The following is a 17,047-nucleotide window of genomic DNA, read 5'->3' as shown; positions in this document are numbered from 1 at the left end:
CAGAACTGGCTAAATTTAGTCTGTCTGAAACCATGCAATATAGCTGGCTTTAAAAGCTTTTTGGGAAAAAAAAAGTATTGGCCCCTGGTTTATCTCTTCATGAATAGATCTTATAAAAGTATGCATTTTATAATGCCTTACTTTAAGTTTATATTAAAAATAGCACCTGGTGAAAGAAACACAGAAAAAAGAAATAAAACAGTTAAATTTTCCACAAACTTTTATTATTCTTTGTTGATGCTATTACCAGTATTTGAGTTTAAATTTTCATTGAGAGATCATGCTCGCACATTAAGTTGTGAGTCTCAGTGCTGATTTTTATTAAAGAATGACATTAAAAAATACTTAAAAAGTAAAACATTAGGCAACATTGAAAAATAGGATGAGGAAAAGTTTTTATATAATGAGCCAGGCCACCCCAGTGTCTTTATTCTCTTGTTGTAACTGCAGCCCCTTTGGAAGTTTTCTTAACTCTCAAGCCATTGGGTGCTATTTACTTACTCTTAAATTTGAGGTATATTTTTAAAATTAGTGATCTTTAACTTTTTAGTTTTTGAGTATCAGTCTGTTCTGTGACTAATTAGGTCAGTAGGTCCCAGTAGTAGAGGAGAAAGTGAAAGCAGAAGCAGGGATCACCTCATATTCTACCTAATGTTCTTTAACCAACCTAAGCCAAATTTCAATTAAAAATGCCATTTAGAGTCACGATAGCCTGATAAGCCGGCATGCGGTACTTTAGAGACATACTGCTTTGGCAGCTGAGTTCTAGTTTACCTGCCCACTCATTGACCCAGATCCAAATGGTCCTGACAAATTATTTTGTCCAGCTTCCAGATTGATGAAGATACTAACTAAGGTAAATTGACTAGTTAAAGGTGACACAACAAATATAGTTGGAACGAGAACCCAGTTTGCCTCACTCTTGGTCTAGTGTTTTTTCCAATACATACATACATACATATGTGTATGTAACGTACGTGTGTGTGTGTGTGTGTGTGTGTGTGTGTGTGTGTGTAGTATTTCTGTACTTGTTTTTAGATGGGAAACAGTGCTCATGAATCTTTCACTCTGTCTCCTCATCTTGTTTTGAAGCTTATCAACCAAAAAATTGAAATGTACGACCTTGCAAGTTAGGGTACCTTGTACTGTGACATTTTTGTCTAGGTTTTGGCTTAGTATTTTGATATAAGCTCTGCTACTTCCCGAAGCTAGACATTTGTTTATGCCCCTTGGGAATGGTAATCCTTTGTACTCCCCTCCATTTGCCAAAGCTACTGTTGACATGGTCTTTGATGAAATCTGTTGTTAGGAATAGTTAGGGAAGTTAGTCCGTCCAGAAGTTGCCAGCATCCGCTGAATAGTACTCAGATGGCATAAAAGGGGAGAGAAATTAAAAACAAGGAACTTTCAAACACGTCTAGCTTATGGTCAGCTTGGATAAGTGGTGAATCAGGCATAGTAGTTAACCTGCTTTTGATTTTTAAATTCTGCCTACTAGAAGGTAGAAAGTTATGTTTCAGGAATAAACTTTACATTAAGTCCACATTACTAATTCCCAATTTGAGCTTCTGTTTTAAAATTTTATTTCATAGTACTATATAATGAAAACTTTTGAAGATCTTTTTGGAGGGACCATCTATTTACTGGAGCTGTTCGTTTTTCTTCAAAGGGCCAAACCATATGCCTATGCAGGGACCTGGACCCAATCAGCTCAATATGACAAACAGTTCCATGAACATGCCTTCAAGTAATCATGGTTCCATGGGAGGTTACAATCATTCGGTGCCATCTTCACAAAGTATGCCAGTACAGAATCAGATGACAATGAGTCAAGGACAGCCTATGGGAAACTATGGCCCTAGACCAAATATGAACATGCAACCAAACCAAGGTAAAAAAACTTTGTTGTTATTTTGTTTAGGTCAAAAAGAGTTACTGCTTAATTCTTTTAAAACTTAAATTTCACTTTATTCTTCTATCTAATACATAAATGAATTGACGATTAAAATAAGTGACAACAGTGCTATTATACATAAAATAGTTGAATTTGAGATTGATTTATAGAATTCTTTTATTTTGAAATTTTACTTATTTCTTTTTTATGTTATTTACTTTTAGGTGATGTTTTTGAAATTTTACTTATTTCTTTTTTATGTTATTTACTTTTAGGTGATGTTAGTTGATAGTTCACCTGGGACCCTCTAATTTTTAATTAATTATTTTTGAAAACTAGAAAACAGCATATTTTAGTTACTTCACAGGTGATTATTGAGATAATTATTTTCTTAAAAAAGTTTTTGATTCTTCATTATTTTGGCAATTGGAACCATTTAAAAATGCCTTTCTGCTCAGTTTTTTAAAAAAAATCCTTGTTGATTGGCATCTGATTCATCTGAATAGTTTCTGGTGCTGTCTTTCTATGTTATAGTAATAAAATAATTTGCATTTTATTTTAAATACGTAATATATTCTTGGATCTTTTTAGAGGAGTTAGTGTGATGTGATTAAGATTAACTGTCAACTTCAGGGAATGACATTACCTTATTTCTTTTTAAATATTCCTGGGAATAATATCTATAAACCAGCAAGTGGCACTCTATCCTCTAATTGTCTCCTTCTAAATTTGGCATATTGCCATTCCGAAGATGCCTTCATTAAGGAAAAGGATGGAAGATAAGAACATAATGTATAGTTCAATTTATTTTTCATATTTAATGTTTTCAAATTTCTGTTTTTAAAAAATGAATTCCTTAAAATGTACCAACATGTAAGAAATTTGTAAATTCATTTAACATTGCAGTCAAATGATTTAGTCTCATCATTAAATTATTAGTGAGAATGATATAATATTTTTTATTAAAAATGCTAAAGAGAAAGGAAAATCACTCAAAGTGTAGCTTTACAAAACTGGCACTTATTCCACATTTTTTCCAAATTTATGTAGTGCCCATGATGGAATGTTTTCTTTTTCTTATTAGGTCATTTAAAGGTTCAAAGCAACAGCAAGATCCAGTCAGTGCTAGATCAGAAGGGAGTTGAGCCAGCTCAGATGTTTCTACACACAGTTTCATTACCCGCAGTGAGAACAAGAAAATTGATAATGATTCTGACAACAACTACAGTAATGATGGCACACTTCTTAGAAAACCTATAGTTAAGAAAAGGTAGGGTGTGTGCATACAAGTGGTTGTTGTAGCATGGTTTGATATAACTCATCACAAGATCTTATAAACAAAAAATAATGCATGTAGCGATGTGCATGTAGAAAACAGTCAATACTTTCTGAAGAAAGAAGTTGAGGTCTTATAGCCACATGTTTATTATATTTAGAGACCAGTGATTGCTCTTTTCACTGCCATATATCATACTTACGTATTTTTTTCCTTCAGATATAGCATTTAAATCATTTACTACCTTATGCTCTCAACTTCAGAAATTCCTCATTAGAAAATATATGCTCTGCAGTAAAGTGGCAACATGTAGGTCTGGTTAAGATGGTAAAAGGTTTTGAGATGAAGATAGCACATCATTGAGGAAATTTTGATTAAAATACAGCAATGCAGTGCTTTATGTCTTTGAATTCAATGGCAAGACAACTGGTCTTCTTATCATCTGTCCATTAAGCAGTCATTTATCAGCTGCGTGTTTGTTATACCCACATTCTAGATATTTCAAATAAACTAAATAGCTAAAAAATAACTTAGGGAATTTAGTTGTAGAATGGAGATATTTACTTTCTGTAGTCACAAGAATGCTTTATATGAGAGTGATAAGTTGAGTCAGTGGGTACTGCAGGATAGAAAGAACAAATTGTATACTATGATAGAAGTTACCTGTGTTTGGAATTTTCTGTGCTGTTTTTTGTGTTAGAGGGTTCTTCAAGCGTTGGCTTTGCCATTTTCAAGTGCAGTAACCTTGGGGAAGTCACTAAACCTTTGTGCCTAGTGAAGTTTTTTATTTTTAAAAATGAGAGAGGTGGATAAGATGTTCTCTAAGGTTCATTCTAGATTGAAGTCCTGTGTCTCCTTAGTTGGCCATTTCCACAGTAAGGAATTTCTTATACTGAAATAAAATAAAGCTTTAGCCACATTAAAATATAACTGTCAGAAAAACTGTAGTTGCAGTATAGAAGCAAGAAATGACAGTAGAATCCATTGTAAACATTACCCTGTCTTAAAAGAAAGGCAAAGAATCCTAAACTACTACCAGACTAAAATTCCTCATTTTTGGAAACTTTTCCTAATTTTCTTATATAGCATTTAGACATGTAAAGATTCTTAGAGATCATCTGTCCTAACTCCTACAGTTTAAAAATGAGGAAACTAAGGTCCAGATAAGTTATGCGCTTTGTCTGTGTTCATACTATAATTATGGTAGAACTGAGAGCGGAACCAGAAACTATAGAGTCTCTGTTTTACATAGTTCAAAAACAGAATACTGTAACTCACTTTTTTCTGATAGCTCCATGTTTCCATGTGCTTATCACTGTATCAGTGGAAACAAGGAAAAGAAATGTGATTAGCGTATTTAAGTTAGTATTATTGAAAGGGCTAGGATTTATTAATTGAAGGAAGGAACTTTCTCTATACTGTTAAATAATGAAAAATTAATAATAATGAATTATAGAGAGTTTATTAAAAAATTTTTAAAAATGGTTTCTAATCATGTTTTACACACAAATTTCCGTACAATCATTTTAATCAAGTGAAAAAAAAACATAGAACTTGGACCATTAAAGCTACAAATAGAAACTTTCTCCTTAGTATCAAAAGTTTGTTTAGGTCCAATTAGTGACTTTTTTTTTTTTTTTTTTGGAGTAGGGAGGGCAGGGCAATTGGGGTTAAGTGACTTGCCCAAGGTCACACAGCTAGTAAGTGTGTCAAATGTCTGAGGCTGGATTTGAAGTCAGGTCTTCCTGACTCCAGGGCCGGTGCTCTACTCATTGCGCCACCTAGCTGCCCCTCCAATTAGTGACATTGTAAAAGAACATTGTATAAAACAATCTTAAGTCAAGTTTTGTTGGCAATGGCTAGCTCAACATTAGGATATTTCACCTCCAAATATAAAGCAGAAATTGTGAGTGATTTACTCCCATAAACAAGCTCTTGTTTTGCGAAAGAATGAAAAAAAGAATATTGAAATGACCTACTAGTAAGTGCTCTATTGTACACCTAGTATGTATTACATAAACATTGTGTAGATTATGCTAAAAATACCTGATTGTTTAACATTAGTAGGGAGATCAGTCGTTTTGAATCCAGACCCAGCCTGGTCTCCCTCAGCCCTTAATAAATGACAATGAAATCAGATGTGCAGAGTCAAATGTGGAACTGTATACGTATTGCACTACATCATTGAACACTTAGGTTTTTCCGTGCACTTCGATTTCATTTCCCAGAACTTACAAAATGAATAAGCTATGAACTTAAAAAGTAGTTTCGTAGAACTTCTCAAACAATTCCATGATCTTTGATCCTGGGATTCATAGAGGAGCTTGGCTGCCATATGCATGGCTGCTAACCAGGTGGCTGACTGCTTTTTGTTGGAATTAGAGTCTTTGCTGGTAATGAACTTCGTCTAGGTCACATCCTGAACTCCTGGCTCCCTGTACTGGAGAAACATACCTGTTGCTCAAGTGTTGCCTCCACGAGCATACCCTCAGTTAGTATCTCAGCATTTGAAATTTGAGCATTTTCAATTTCAAAATGGCTATCTCTATTCAGAAGCAGGTGCCTCTGATTATTAGATAGGTAACAGACCAATTCAGATTTTTTTTGGTGTTCCTAGAGTTATACATAAAGAAGCTCTATTCATAAGCATTTTGAATTGCTTGTCATAAAACTCCATTTCTTTCTGAGACGTAAGCACACACTCTGCCCACTGTTGTATGGGGTCCACAAAGCACAGCTGAGGCGAGGTACTTTCTTGCTGCAATATTTGTCATAGTAAAGTCAAACTTGATGTCACACTGCATACATCTTAAGACACTCCTTGTCTGGGTCCTGCTGCTGTTTGTCGAGGCCAAAGGGGGTGCAAAATGTCCGGTGCTTGGGGACCACGTGCAGCCTGCTGGGCAAGTGCACCAGTTTCTTGCCATCTCGGCAAAGGGCCATATGGTGGGGCTACCCCAGCTGACAGTTTTCTAACCTTAGCTACTGTCTCATCCCACTGTAGTAAACAGTCCAGCTTCCCTGTTGACAGGTTCCTAAAAATCTTTTTAAGTTGATAGAAGAATTTTCAACCTTATGTGATCTGTGGACTTAAGTAGGAAAATAATTTATCTTTGTTTCAGTCATCACTTTGCTTTTTCATTCTGTATGTTTTGTTTTATGCATTTATAAATATGTATCTGAGCAGGGGTCTGTCCCTGGGCTTCACCAGGCTGCCTAAAGGACCCATGGCACAAATAAGATAAAGAGCCCTAATCTATGGAACTCTCTTATTTTGCACATAAGGAAACCAAGATTCAAAGAGGTTAAGTAAGCTGTCCCAGGTTTCATAGGTAGCTACAGAGCGAAAAGGACATTCTTGGAGGGGCAGCAGTACGGTGTAGTGAAAAGAGCAGTGGACAGAGAGGTGGGAAACTTGAGTCCAGTGATGTAATGTAATCTATCACTTAACTGGCTGTGTACAGATCATGGGCAAGTTACTTAATTTCTATGAGCCTAATAATGCTTACACGAACTACCTCATAGGGCTATTGTGAGGACAACAATTTGTGAACCTTAAAATGCTATATAAATATAAAATGAAATTCTTTCCACTAAAGAAAAAAAATAGTATTTAGATATGAAAATTACTTAAGAAAAATCATCATAGGAAGTTATCTTAATAGATCCTGTAATCAGATCACTAACTACTACACTTTGTATTTACATATTTATATTTGTTTCATCATTAGCTGATACCGGTTGAGCTTTCAGTGGTATTGACATGTTATGTCATGCTGCACTAAAATTGTTGTGTTATCATGGAGGCTTTTGGTTTGAGTTTTAGGAGATTTTGTTAAGAATAGCACAGAATCACAGCAACATAAATCCCTAGGAGGAGACTACTTAAGGGAAAAGAAGTATTTCAGTTTAGATAGTTTTGAACTCCTAACACAGTGTTGCTTTTTAAACATGGAAATTAGCCCAACATAGCTAATTGTATTGCATTTCATCATGAAATTATTTGCATTTGTGATCAAACTTTTGTCCATTGATTATCACTTGGATCACTACCAGGCTGGATCTGGATTCAAAACGATTGATCTACTTGGTAAAATGGGAAAGGTTACTAGGAAAGGAAAAGTGATACTGCTAGAGGACACACTAGAAAGTCAGAGACTTTAAAAAAAATTCCATATCTTTTTACCGAATAAAAGTATATTGACCAGAAGATATACTTAGCTTTGATGAAACTGAAAAGTGAAATGAGGGAAAGGAGATTCTCAGGAGATGATGGTCAGAATTATACCAGGTGGCAATAGTAGGTTTTCCTTTTCCCAGAACAGAGAAAAATTTGTGATTTTTAAAAAAATTTCAGGTAGGTGGTGATATTACTAGAAGGACTGCCTTGGACTGCCTTGTGTTTTGCTTTTGTTTTTGTTTGTTGTTGTTAGTGTTGTTTTTTAAAGAAAAAAAATCCAGTTGCTTTTAGTTTCCTATACAAATTGAAAAGAAAACAAAACAAACAAGGTTTTCAAGTGTCTCTGGAAGTTTCCTGTAGTTACACTTCTTCCAAAAGATAAGATGTTTAGTGTGGTCAGGAAAATGTTGGGAGAGTCCTTTTAAGAATGGAGGCATTTATGACTGAAAGACCTTTATAATATTAGTTTTTTAAAATGTTTTGATATTGTTAGTTGTTGCAGATGTACTTCATTAAGCGGAAATGAACTTTAATAGAATGATATATTTAAGGAATTCATAGATCCTAAGATTTAGGGGCTGAGAAAGTCTTTAAGATAATGTAGTCTAATATCCTTATTTTACAGATGAGGAAACTGAGGATAGCTTTCTCAAACTCAATTAAAAATAGCAGAGCCAGAATTTAAACCCAGGGCCTCAAATTTCAAAGCTTCTACCTACTATATACCAAGTAGCATTTGTTTCCTATGCCATTCTTATTATTTTCACTTACTAAGTCACATTTCCTCTAAGGAAATTCTTCTACCTCTCTCCCTTCCCCATTTAATCAATTACATATATTATTTAGTGGCTCTACCCCACATGTGGTCCTGGGCAGATGGATAGTTATCTAGAAGTATTTGTGATTGCTCTATATATGGCTAGTTATTACTATTACCATTCTGTATAATTTGTATGTTCTCATTTTAAGGAGTAAGAACTTTAAGTCTTCCTACTCCCCTGCACATCCCTTTTCTCCTCCCCCAATCATGACTTTGCCTTATGTTTTTACTGAGGCCAAGGCCAGTAGGCATAAGCTTCTTTCCTTTTTACCTCAATACTGTATATTTTTGTCTTTTTCACTCCTTTGACTCTTAACTCCCTTCTCTTGGATCTTTAAAATTTCCCTTTCCCATATCCTGTTTTTTTCTTTAGATGTATACTAGTTTCTCCTCTCTTTAAAAGATCTTTCCTTGCCTTGTTTACTATTTTATTTCCTTCCTTTCCTGGACAAACTTTTAAAGTAAATGGTCTGTGCTTGGTATTTTCATTTCCTTACTCGTTCATTTAATCCTCTGAATCTGAGTTTTGCCTCTACTTCTCTCCTGAAACAGCTTTGCCAAATAGGGTGCCTGATATTCTCTGTAACATTAAAGTACTTGAGTAGGACTTTATTGAAAATCTTTCCTGACATTTCCTAGTTTCTTTCTCTTTATTTGTAACTGCTTTTCGTTTTTCTCCTGCTTTTTCTTCTTTCTCACTTTGATCATTCCTTAAGGTTCTGTCCTCTGATCACTAAGCTCTAACACTTTCTCCCTCCTCTCATCCCCTTTCCTCTCCTACCACTCTCATCCTCTCTACCTTCTCTCTCATCTTCCCCTTCTCCCTCTCCTCCTCCCCCCCCCCGTATTCCCCTTTCCTTCTCTCTTCTTTCCCCTTCTCCTCCTCTTCCTCCCCCAAGAAGGCGATCTAATTCTGTGCTTTCACTTAGCTTTCACCTCAGTGTTAATGACAACCACATTTATGTCAATAGTCCTTACTTTTACCTAAACTTTAGCCCACCTTTTCTTTTTTCAAAACTACATTTTTATTGATGTATTTATTTATTGATAAATTTTTCCATCACCTACATTTCCCGTCATAGTCTTCCCCTAATTCTCCTTCAGGAGAGCCATCCCTTAAAATAAAGAATAAACTTGGGGAAAATTTTCCATTTTGGAAAATAATTTGGAACTATTCAAGAAAAGTGGTTAAACTTTTATACCCATTGACATTGGACATACACCCAAAGGAAGTCAAAGAAATGTCTCATAAATAGTAAAAAATTCCTAGCAGTACTCTTGTGGTATCAAAAGAACTGATAACAAAGTAGCTACCCCATTGATTTAGGAATGGCTGGATAAATTAGTTTAAGAATGTAGTGGACTATTATTGTATACTTTAAGAAATGAGGAATTCAGGAGACAGAGCCAAAATGGCTGAGTAAAGGCATGGACTCTCCTGAGCTCTCCCCCAAACACCTCAAATACCTTTAAATAATGGCTCTTAATAAATTCTAGAGCAGTAGAATCCACAAAAAGATGGAGTGAAACAATTTACCAGCCCAAGGCAACTTTTCTCCCTCCCTTCCCTTCCCGCTCTTCAAGACAGCATGCAGTCTGATACAGAGTAATACATGTACAATCATATTAAACATTTCCATATTAGTCATTTTGTGAAAGAAGAATGAGAACAAAACTGAAAAACCATGAGAAAGAAAAAAAGAGAAAATATTCTGCTTCAATCTGCATTTAGACTCCATAGTTCTTTCTGTGGATGTGGATAGCAAATTGCATCTTGAGTCTTTTGGAATTGTCTTAGATTATTTTGTTTCTGAGAAGAGCTAAGTCTATCAGAGTTGGTCATTGCACAGTGTTGCTGTTACTGTATACAATGTTCTCCTGGTTCTGCTGATTTCACTTAGTATCAGTTCATGTAAGGCTTTCTAGGTTTTTCTGAAATCTGCCTGCTCATCATTTCTTATATAGCACAATAGTATTTCATTACATTCATGTACCACAACTTGTTCCTCCATTTCCCAATTGATAGGCATCCCCTCAATTTCCAATTTTTTGCCACCTCAAAAAGAGCTGCTATAAATATTTTTGTACATGTAGGTCCTTTTCCCGTTTTTATACTCTCTGTGGGATACAGACCTAGAAGTGGTATTGCTGTATCAAAGGGTATGCAACTTTATAGCCCCTTAGGATTTTTCTTAGAGGGTTTCTTTCAGAAGATTAAATAGGCATTCTGTTTATCTTTGCTTTTCCTATTGGTTCGAATAGATCTTGGTAGTTTTCTTTTAAAATTTCTTAAATTATAGTTTCCAGGCTTTTTTTGTAAATCATGCTTTTCAAAGAGCAGAATGATTCTTAGATGCTCACTCCCTGCTCTGTTTTTCAGATCAGATGGTTTTGATATCAAATCTTTTGATTTTGTTCCAATATTTCTTGCTGCTTCATTAAGTCATTGATTTTTGTTTGGTTTGTTCTGTTCTAAGGTGTCTACTTTTTGGGTTAGGTTTACTACTTTCTGTTCCATGTTATTCATTCTCCTCAATAGCTTTTATTTCATTATTTTTCTTTTGCTTTATTTCTTCTAGGTGTTCATGTAGTCCTTGAGTAAAGTACATTTTTTTTTGAGGTTCTGCTTGCAGGCTTTATGGATTTACTCTCTTTTTGGGGGAATCTCTAGATATAACTTTTGATACCAATTTATGTTTTTATTGGTTTACTCAGCACTTCACTGTTGGTTCCTGAATTGAAATGTATCCCTTGTACATTAGGGTGGGATGGTCAGTCCTGCTGCATTGCCTGGGTTCATGTACTGACATCTATTGCCTGGGTTTAGGCCCCTAGGTCTCCGAAGTTCAGAGGACTGTATCTTCAGGATTGTCTCTGTTACTCTGACTGTCAGGGACCTCAGAGCCCTTGGGCCTAGGCTTGAGAACTTCAGCCCTGCTCTGGTCACAGTCCATTGCTGATCCTCAGAGCTTCCTAGTTCTCTACCCTGTGGCTTTCTGATCATCTTGTGACAAGGGAGCTCATTATAGTTACAGGCTATGTGTATTGTGTCTCTAATCATGCTACCCCAGGTTAGCACTGACTTTTTGTGCCATTTTGATGTGGAAAAAATTATTTTGTATAGTTTCTCATTCTGTTTCTTGATTATTATTAGGTCTCTTATAAACTTCAGGGGTTTGTTGGAGTATATATGTGAGAGCTAGGTCGTCAGCCTCCTGTTCAGGTATTTTATCTTGGCAGAAATCTACCAAATAAACACATTTAACCCAGTTGTGTGCTGTTAAGTTAATCTAGTCTTGTAATACCACAGAGTCTCTTTAGTAAAATAATCAGCCTAAGCAGGTCCCTGTAGTTAAATCAATAAAGAATGCATATTATGACATCCTTTTTTGGGGGGGGGGTAGCCTATTAGTATGGTCCACTCATACATTTCCCTTGTATAGATGTTGCCAATGGATGATGAACCTAATCCTGAGTTGAATAGGAGTAGAAGATTGGGTAAGATTGCATTTGGGAAATTGTGTAGAACTTTCAATAATCCTAAACTGCTCCCTACCTCAAAAGTCTATCTTTTTAACATGATTGGTTACGTGGTAATACTGTATGGCTCCAAGCCATTGAATAATATCATGACCTGAGGAAAATCACAATTGCAGGTAATCCAAAGAGAAGACTCACGGGTGGGTCTAAGTAGACTGTTCCCCATTGCCAGTTACATCTGATTCTCAAGAAACGGTGTAAAAATATCACTGAGATCAGATATAGTTGGAAAAAGAACTGAACTATCCATGTGGTCAGATTAAGGCATAACAGAGGGAAGACTTATTATTTCATTAAGGTGCATGTATATTAAAAAAACAAAACAAAAAACTGGTCGTTGTGTTGGATATCTATATTTTGTGGAGGATTTATGGAAAAACATTGGTAAGAACCACACAAGTTGAAAAGATGTAGATGTGTTGCAGTCTGCACCAAGAAGGGGTGGAGGGAGGGCAGAAGACCACCAGTATCAATAAGGGGATTGATTAAACTGCAGTGCTTATTAAACTGTGGGTCACTACCCCATGAGGTAGCAAAAAACTTGGAAATAGTAAAAGGTTTCTGAATGCACAACGTCCAAAAATTAATTAAAAATCAAACAATGAATCCAAGGTGTTTCAGGCAGCACTTGTCTGGGTTACGTTAAGCAATTTCACTGCAGCCTTTGCTCTGGACACAAAGCATTGGCATTCTGCACAGCTCATGCCCTCAGGCCATCTAACACCAATTACGCTGCCAAAAGAGGTCACAAGTGGAAAAAATTTAAGAAGCCATGGATTAAAAAGTATACTAAGATATTATAATAACTGTAAGCTTAAATTCAAGGACCCCAATGAAACATTTCCAAAGGGTTCCCATTTGTATCCCCCTTGACTTTAATGGTAGATTTCCATCTATTCCCTGTAATGCAGAGTTAGAATTTTTAACCAGCAGAAGCTTTCCTCCGTCTGCTTCTGTGCTCTGTATCAGTGTACCTCCTGGTAACTTCACCCTTAAAACAAGGGGCAGGGTTGGAGATTATATTGTGACAATTTAAAAATGTGACTTTTTATACTTGTTTGTTTATTTGGTTTATGTGGACTTAAAAAGGATCCTATATTCAGTTTTATTTTTACATGTTCCTGAGAAAATTATAGAAGAGTTTGTGGTATAATTAACATAGTATAACATTCACAGAGAATCAAATAAGGGATAGGAACTTTGGTTGGGGTAGATGGTGCAATAATACCTGACAACAGAGAGAAGACAGAGCTGCTCATTTCATTTCTAATTTTGTTTCTGTTTCACTGCAAAGGAGAAAGACCTTACATTGGAAATGATAGAACAAAAATGACCTACTGAAGGATGATACCCAAGAAAAGTAGGGAGATAATGAGAGAATACCTAGCTGCCTTTGATGAGTGCAAGTCGCCTAGGCCAGTGGTATGAAATCCTCAGGTCCTAAAATAATTGGCAGCTGTGATTACTGAACCATAGTTAGTGATGTTTGGAGGATTGTGGGAATGCAGAGAGGTAACACAAGATGGGAGAAGGATAAATGTCCCAATTTTTTTAAAAAAGAGAAAAGAGCAGACTCTGCAGGATAAAGGTTGATGAGCTTGACTTCGATTCCTCAGAAAATTGTAGAATATATCATTGAAGGGATGGTTGGCCAACATCTAGACATGGAAATGGTGTTTTAAAAAGCCACCATGGCGTCTCATTTTCTTTTTTGACAGGATGATTAAATTAGTATTTAAGGAAAATTTGGTTATAGTTCAACTAGATTTTAGCAGACCTTTTTATAATATAGCTGTCTTGTGATACTAGTCTTATGGAGAAGAGGTTGAGATAGGCATTGACGATAATCCAGCCAGGTGGATTCAGACCTAGTTAATTGGCTATAATCTCTGTCTGTGTGGGAGGAGATCTCCTGTGATGTCTTTCAGGGATTTATGCTTTACCCTATGCTCTTTAACATTTTTATCAGTCATTTAGATAAAGGAAAGATAGTATGTTCATCACATTAAACTGGAAAGGATAATTAACATGGTCAATAACAGGATCTAAAAGGATTTTGAAAGGCCATAATATTGGGTTGAATCTAATTGGATGAAATTCAGTCGAGATAAATGTGAAGTCTTGTATTTGGATACAGTAAATCAAATTCACAAAAACAAGATGGAGGAGGCTTCATCCTGAAAAAGATCTGGTGGTTTTAGTGGATTGCAGTCTCAGTGTGAGTCAGCAGTATGATGTAGCAGCCCAAAATAATGTGATCTTAAAGAGGAGCATAACTTCCAGGAATAGGTAGACAATGCTCATACTGTGCTGCATTCTTATCAGGCCTTATCCGGAATATTGTATTCAATGGTTTAAGAAGTACATTGATAAGCTGGGGAGTATTTAAAGCGGGGGACGGTGTTGTTTGCCTTCATTTTTGAAGAGGACCAATGACATCATGGGTGAATAGGATTAAAGTGAGGCAGAGTTTCACAAAATCATCAGCCTCACTCTCTTCCTGAGAAATTGAAGTCCAGGGGCAGGACAAAAGTCAATATGATTGGTGATGGCCCAGGTTGCAGTGCATGACCTTGATACCTGACCAAGCTTTGATGCACCACAGCACCTGTTTTAGCTGCCTTCATGGCTGTTGGAACAAATTGTTCTCATCTGCCTGTTCTGCTCGGGAAAGTCTTCATATGCTTGGGGTAAACACCCTATTAAGTCACCAACAGGTTTGAGGCCTGTCAGTTACCCTAACCCTGGTTTAGCCCATCTGCTGAGTTGGTTTACTAGGTAACCAAAATGATGAAGAGCCTAGAGTATATATCATGAGGACAGATTGAAGGAACTACGGAAGTTTAGCCTGGAGAAGAGAAGACTCAGGAGGGATATGCTAGCTGTCTTCAAGTGTTTGAAAGGCTGTCATGTAGAAGGAAGGGTGTTGATAAAAGGAAAAACTATTAAGAATTAGAGCTGTCCAAACGTGGAATGGTCTATCTTAAGGTGGTAAGTTGTCCCTTTTTGAATGTCTTCAAATAGAGGCCAGTTAATCATTTGTTGAGTGTATGATGGTGGGGACTTAGAGTAGTGCTTGGCACATATTAAATGCCTAATAAATTTTTCCAGGATGAATAGGTTGAATCTGATTATTTCTACAGCTTTCAGCTTTAAAATTCTATTATTCTAGATCACTGTTGACCTGATTTGTCCTTTAGCATAACAAACTTGATGGACTGTTTTGGTATAACAGACTTGTTGGATTCTTCATAGATTTGTTGTTGTTGCTCTTGTTTTTGGTTTGGAGCTGTGGTTTTGTTGGATATGAAGAGCTCCTGGTGTGGAAACTTTTTCCACCAATTTGTCAGTAACTCCTATGTGTAGGTTGTAGTCTTAGAAAGTTTTACCACTAAAGAGTTAAATACTTGCTTATGTTCTTGGAACTAATAAGTGTCAAGGCAGCACTTGAAGTTTTCTTATTCCTTGCCTGGCTTTCTGTCCCATCTCAACACAGAGCTTCTTATGTAGATTTTATGTAGAGTATTTGTATTCTTATGTAGAGTGTTTTCATTAAAATATTTGAAAAGGTATATTTATCCTAAATCTGTATTACAGTTTTTGAAGATCACACTAATAATTTTCCAAATACATTAAAACTTAAATCTTAAGCTTATAATTAGTTTTTAAAAAATAACTTTCATTTACTTTCCCACTTTAATTTCACTTGAAAAATTGCTGAAAAGTATAGCAGTATAAATTTTGCAAAATGTTTTAAATTCATCATTTCATTTGCAGTGTTAAACAACCCTGTGAGGTAGGTATTTCAGTTGTTATTGTTCTCATTTTACTGATAAAAAAGTTGCTATGTGTAAAACACTGGACCTGGAGTCAGGAAGACGTGAGTTCAAATCCAACCTCAGACATTAACTAGTTGTGTGACCTTAGACAAGTCACTTAATCTCTGCCTCACTTTCCTCATCTATAAAATGAGGATAATAATCACACCTTTCTCTCAGGGTTATTGTGAAGATATAATGACATAATATTTGTAAAGCACATAGCAAACCTTAAAAGCTATATAAATGCTAACTATGATGAAGAGGAAACTGACTCTCAAAGGTGTTAAGTAACTTGATTATGGTCATATTTGAAGTGGTGTTTTAGTACTACTCTTCTAAGTCCCAACATTCTTTTTTTTAAATAGTAAATAGTATTTTATTTTTTCCAATTACACACAGAGTTTTCAATATTCATTTTTTAAATAAGATTTTGAATTTTTCTTCCTTTCCCTTCCCCAAGACAGCAAGCAATCTGATATAGGTTATACATGTGTAATCATGTTAAACATATTTCCGTATGAGTCATGTTGTGAAAGAAGAAACAGAACAAAAAGGAAAAACCACAAAAAAATAATGAAAATAGTATGCTTCGATCTGCATTCAGACTCTTCATAGTCATTTCTCTGCGTGTGGATAGCGTTATCTGTCATGAGTCTTTTGGCATTGTCTTGGATCATTGTATTGCTAAGAAGAGCTAAGTCAATCATAGTTGATTATCATAGAGTATTGCTGGTTCTCCTGGTTCTGCCCCAAGTCCTACATCCTTGCCACTATGCCATATTACATCTCCTGGTAATTTGTGCATTCACCTTTTGTGGGAGGAGCACTATCCTAACTCCTGCCCCTCTGTGCAAGTTAGGTTGGCTTTTCTTTAAAAGGTATTGAGTCCATTCTCTAGACTCAGTTGGCTTAGGGGACTAAAGACTCAGCTGTCTACATCACTTCCTTGTTAATCCACTGGATATGTCCTCTACCTTGGCTAAAGAAAAATCCTTTTGTTAATTGCTGGACGCCCTAAGAGTGTCTCAGTTTGTTTCAGTAATCCAACACTGTCTAATTGAAATAAAATGAATTTCAATAATATTTTAAAATTATTTCAGAATATTTCACATTAATGTTATAGAAGAATATATCACAGAATAATGAGGTATAAAACAACATGAATATGGAACACATTGGTCAGGCATGACCAGCATGTATAGTACTTGTCCCTGTAATACTCATTCACATAAATATATACTAAATATCTGAATAATTAATTTGGTGGGGGCATCTTTCGTATTCCTGTATGAACCCTGAGTGTCTTGACATTAAAAAATGTTTGTATGAAGGTCACGAACAGTAGCTTTTGAGTATACTACAACTGTGTAGGGTTCGAATTTGTTTAGGAATTAGCTATAATAGGTTTTCTTTGCAGTCTTCATTTTGTTCTATAAAATGCTTGCGTTTTATTTTTATTTAATATGAGTAGCTTTAAGAGTTGCAGGTTTTTTTCCAATAGTGTCCCAAGGAACAG

The 17,047-nt window shown here is 35.7% G+C and overlaps 1 protein-coding gene across 4 annotated transcripts in view; it reads left to right on the top strand.

Annotated features, from left to right (window-relative positions):
• SS18 (SS18 subunit of BAF chromatin remodeling complex) overlaps window positions 1–17,047 on the top strand; it is an 89,508-nt gene that overhangs the window by 43,202 nt on the left and 29,259 nt on the right. For all 4 annotated transcript variants that reach the window (XM_036757272.1, XM_036757279.1, XM_036757297.1 and 1 more), the window contains one exon: window positions 1,670–1,891. In XM_036757272.1, the coding sequence (XP_036613167.1) occupies window positions 1,670–1,891 (222 nt within the window). The remainder of the gene's footprint in view (window positions 1–1,669; window positions 1,892–17,047) is intronic.

This window comes from Trichosurus vulpecula, chromosome 1 (genome assembly GCF_011100635.1).
Source record: "Trichosurus vulpecula isolate mTriVul1 chromosome 1, mTriVul1.pri, whole genome shotgun sequence".
Lineage (NCBI taxonomy): Eukaryota > Metazoa > Chordata > Mammalia > Diprotodontia > Phalangeridae > Trichosurus > Trichosurus vulpecula.
Note: the sequence above shows the minus strand (reverse complement) of the source record. Positions and strands in the feature narration are given on the sequence as shown.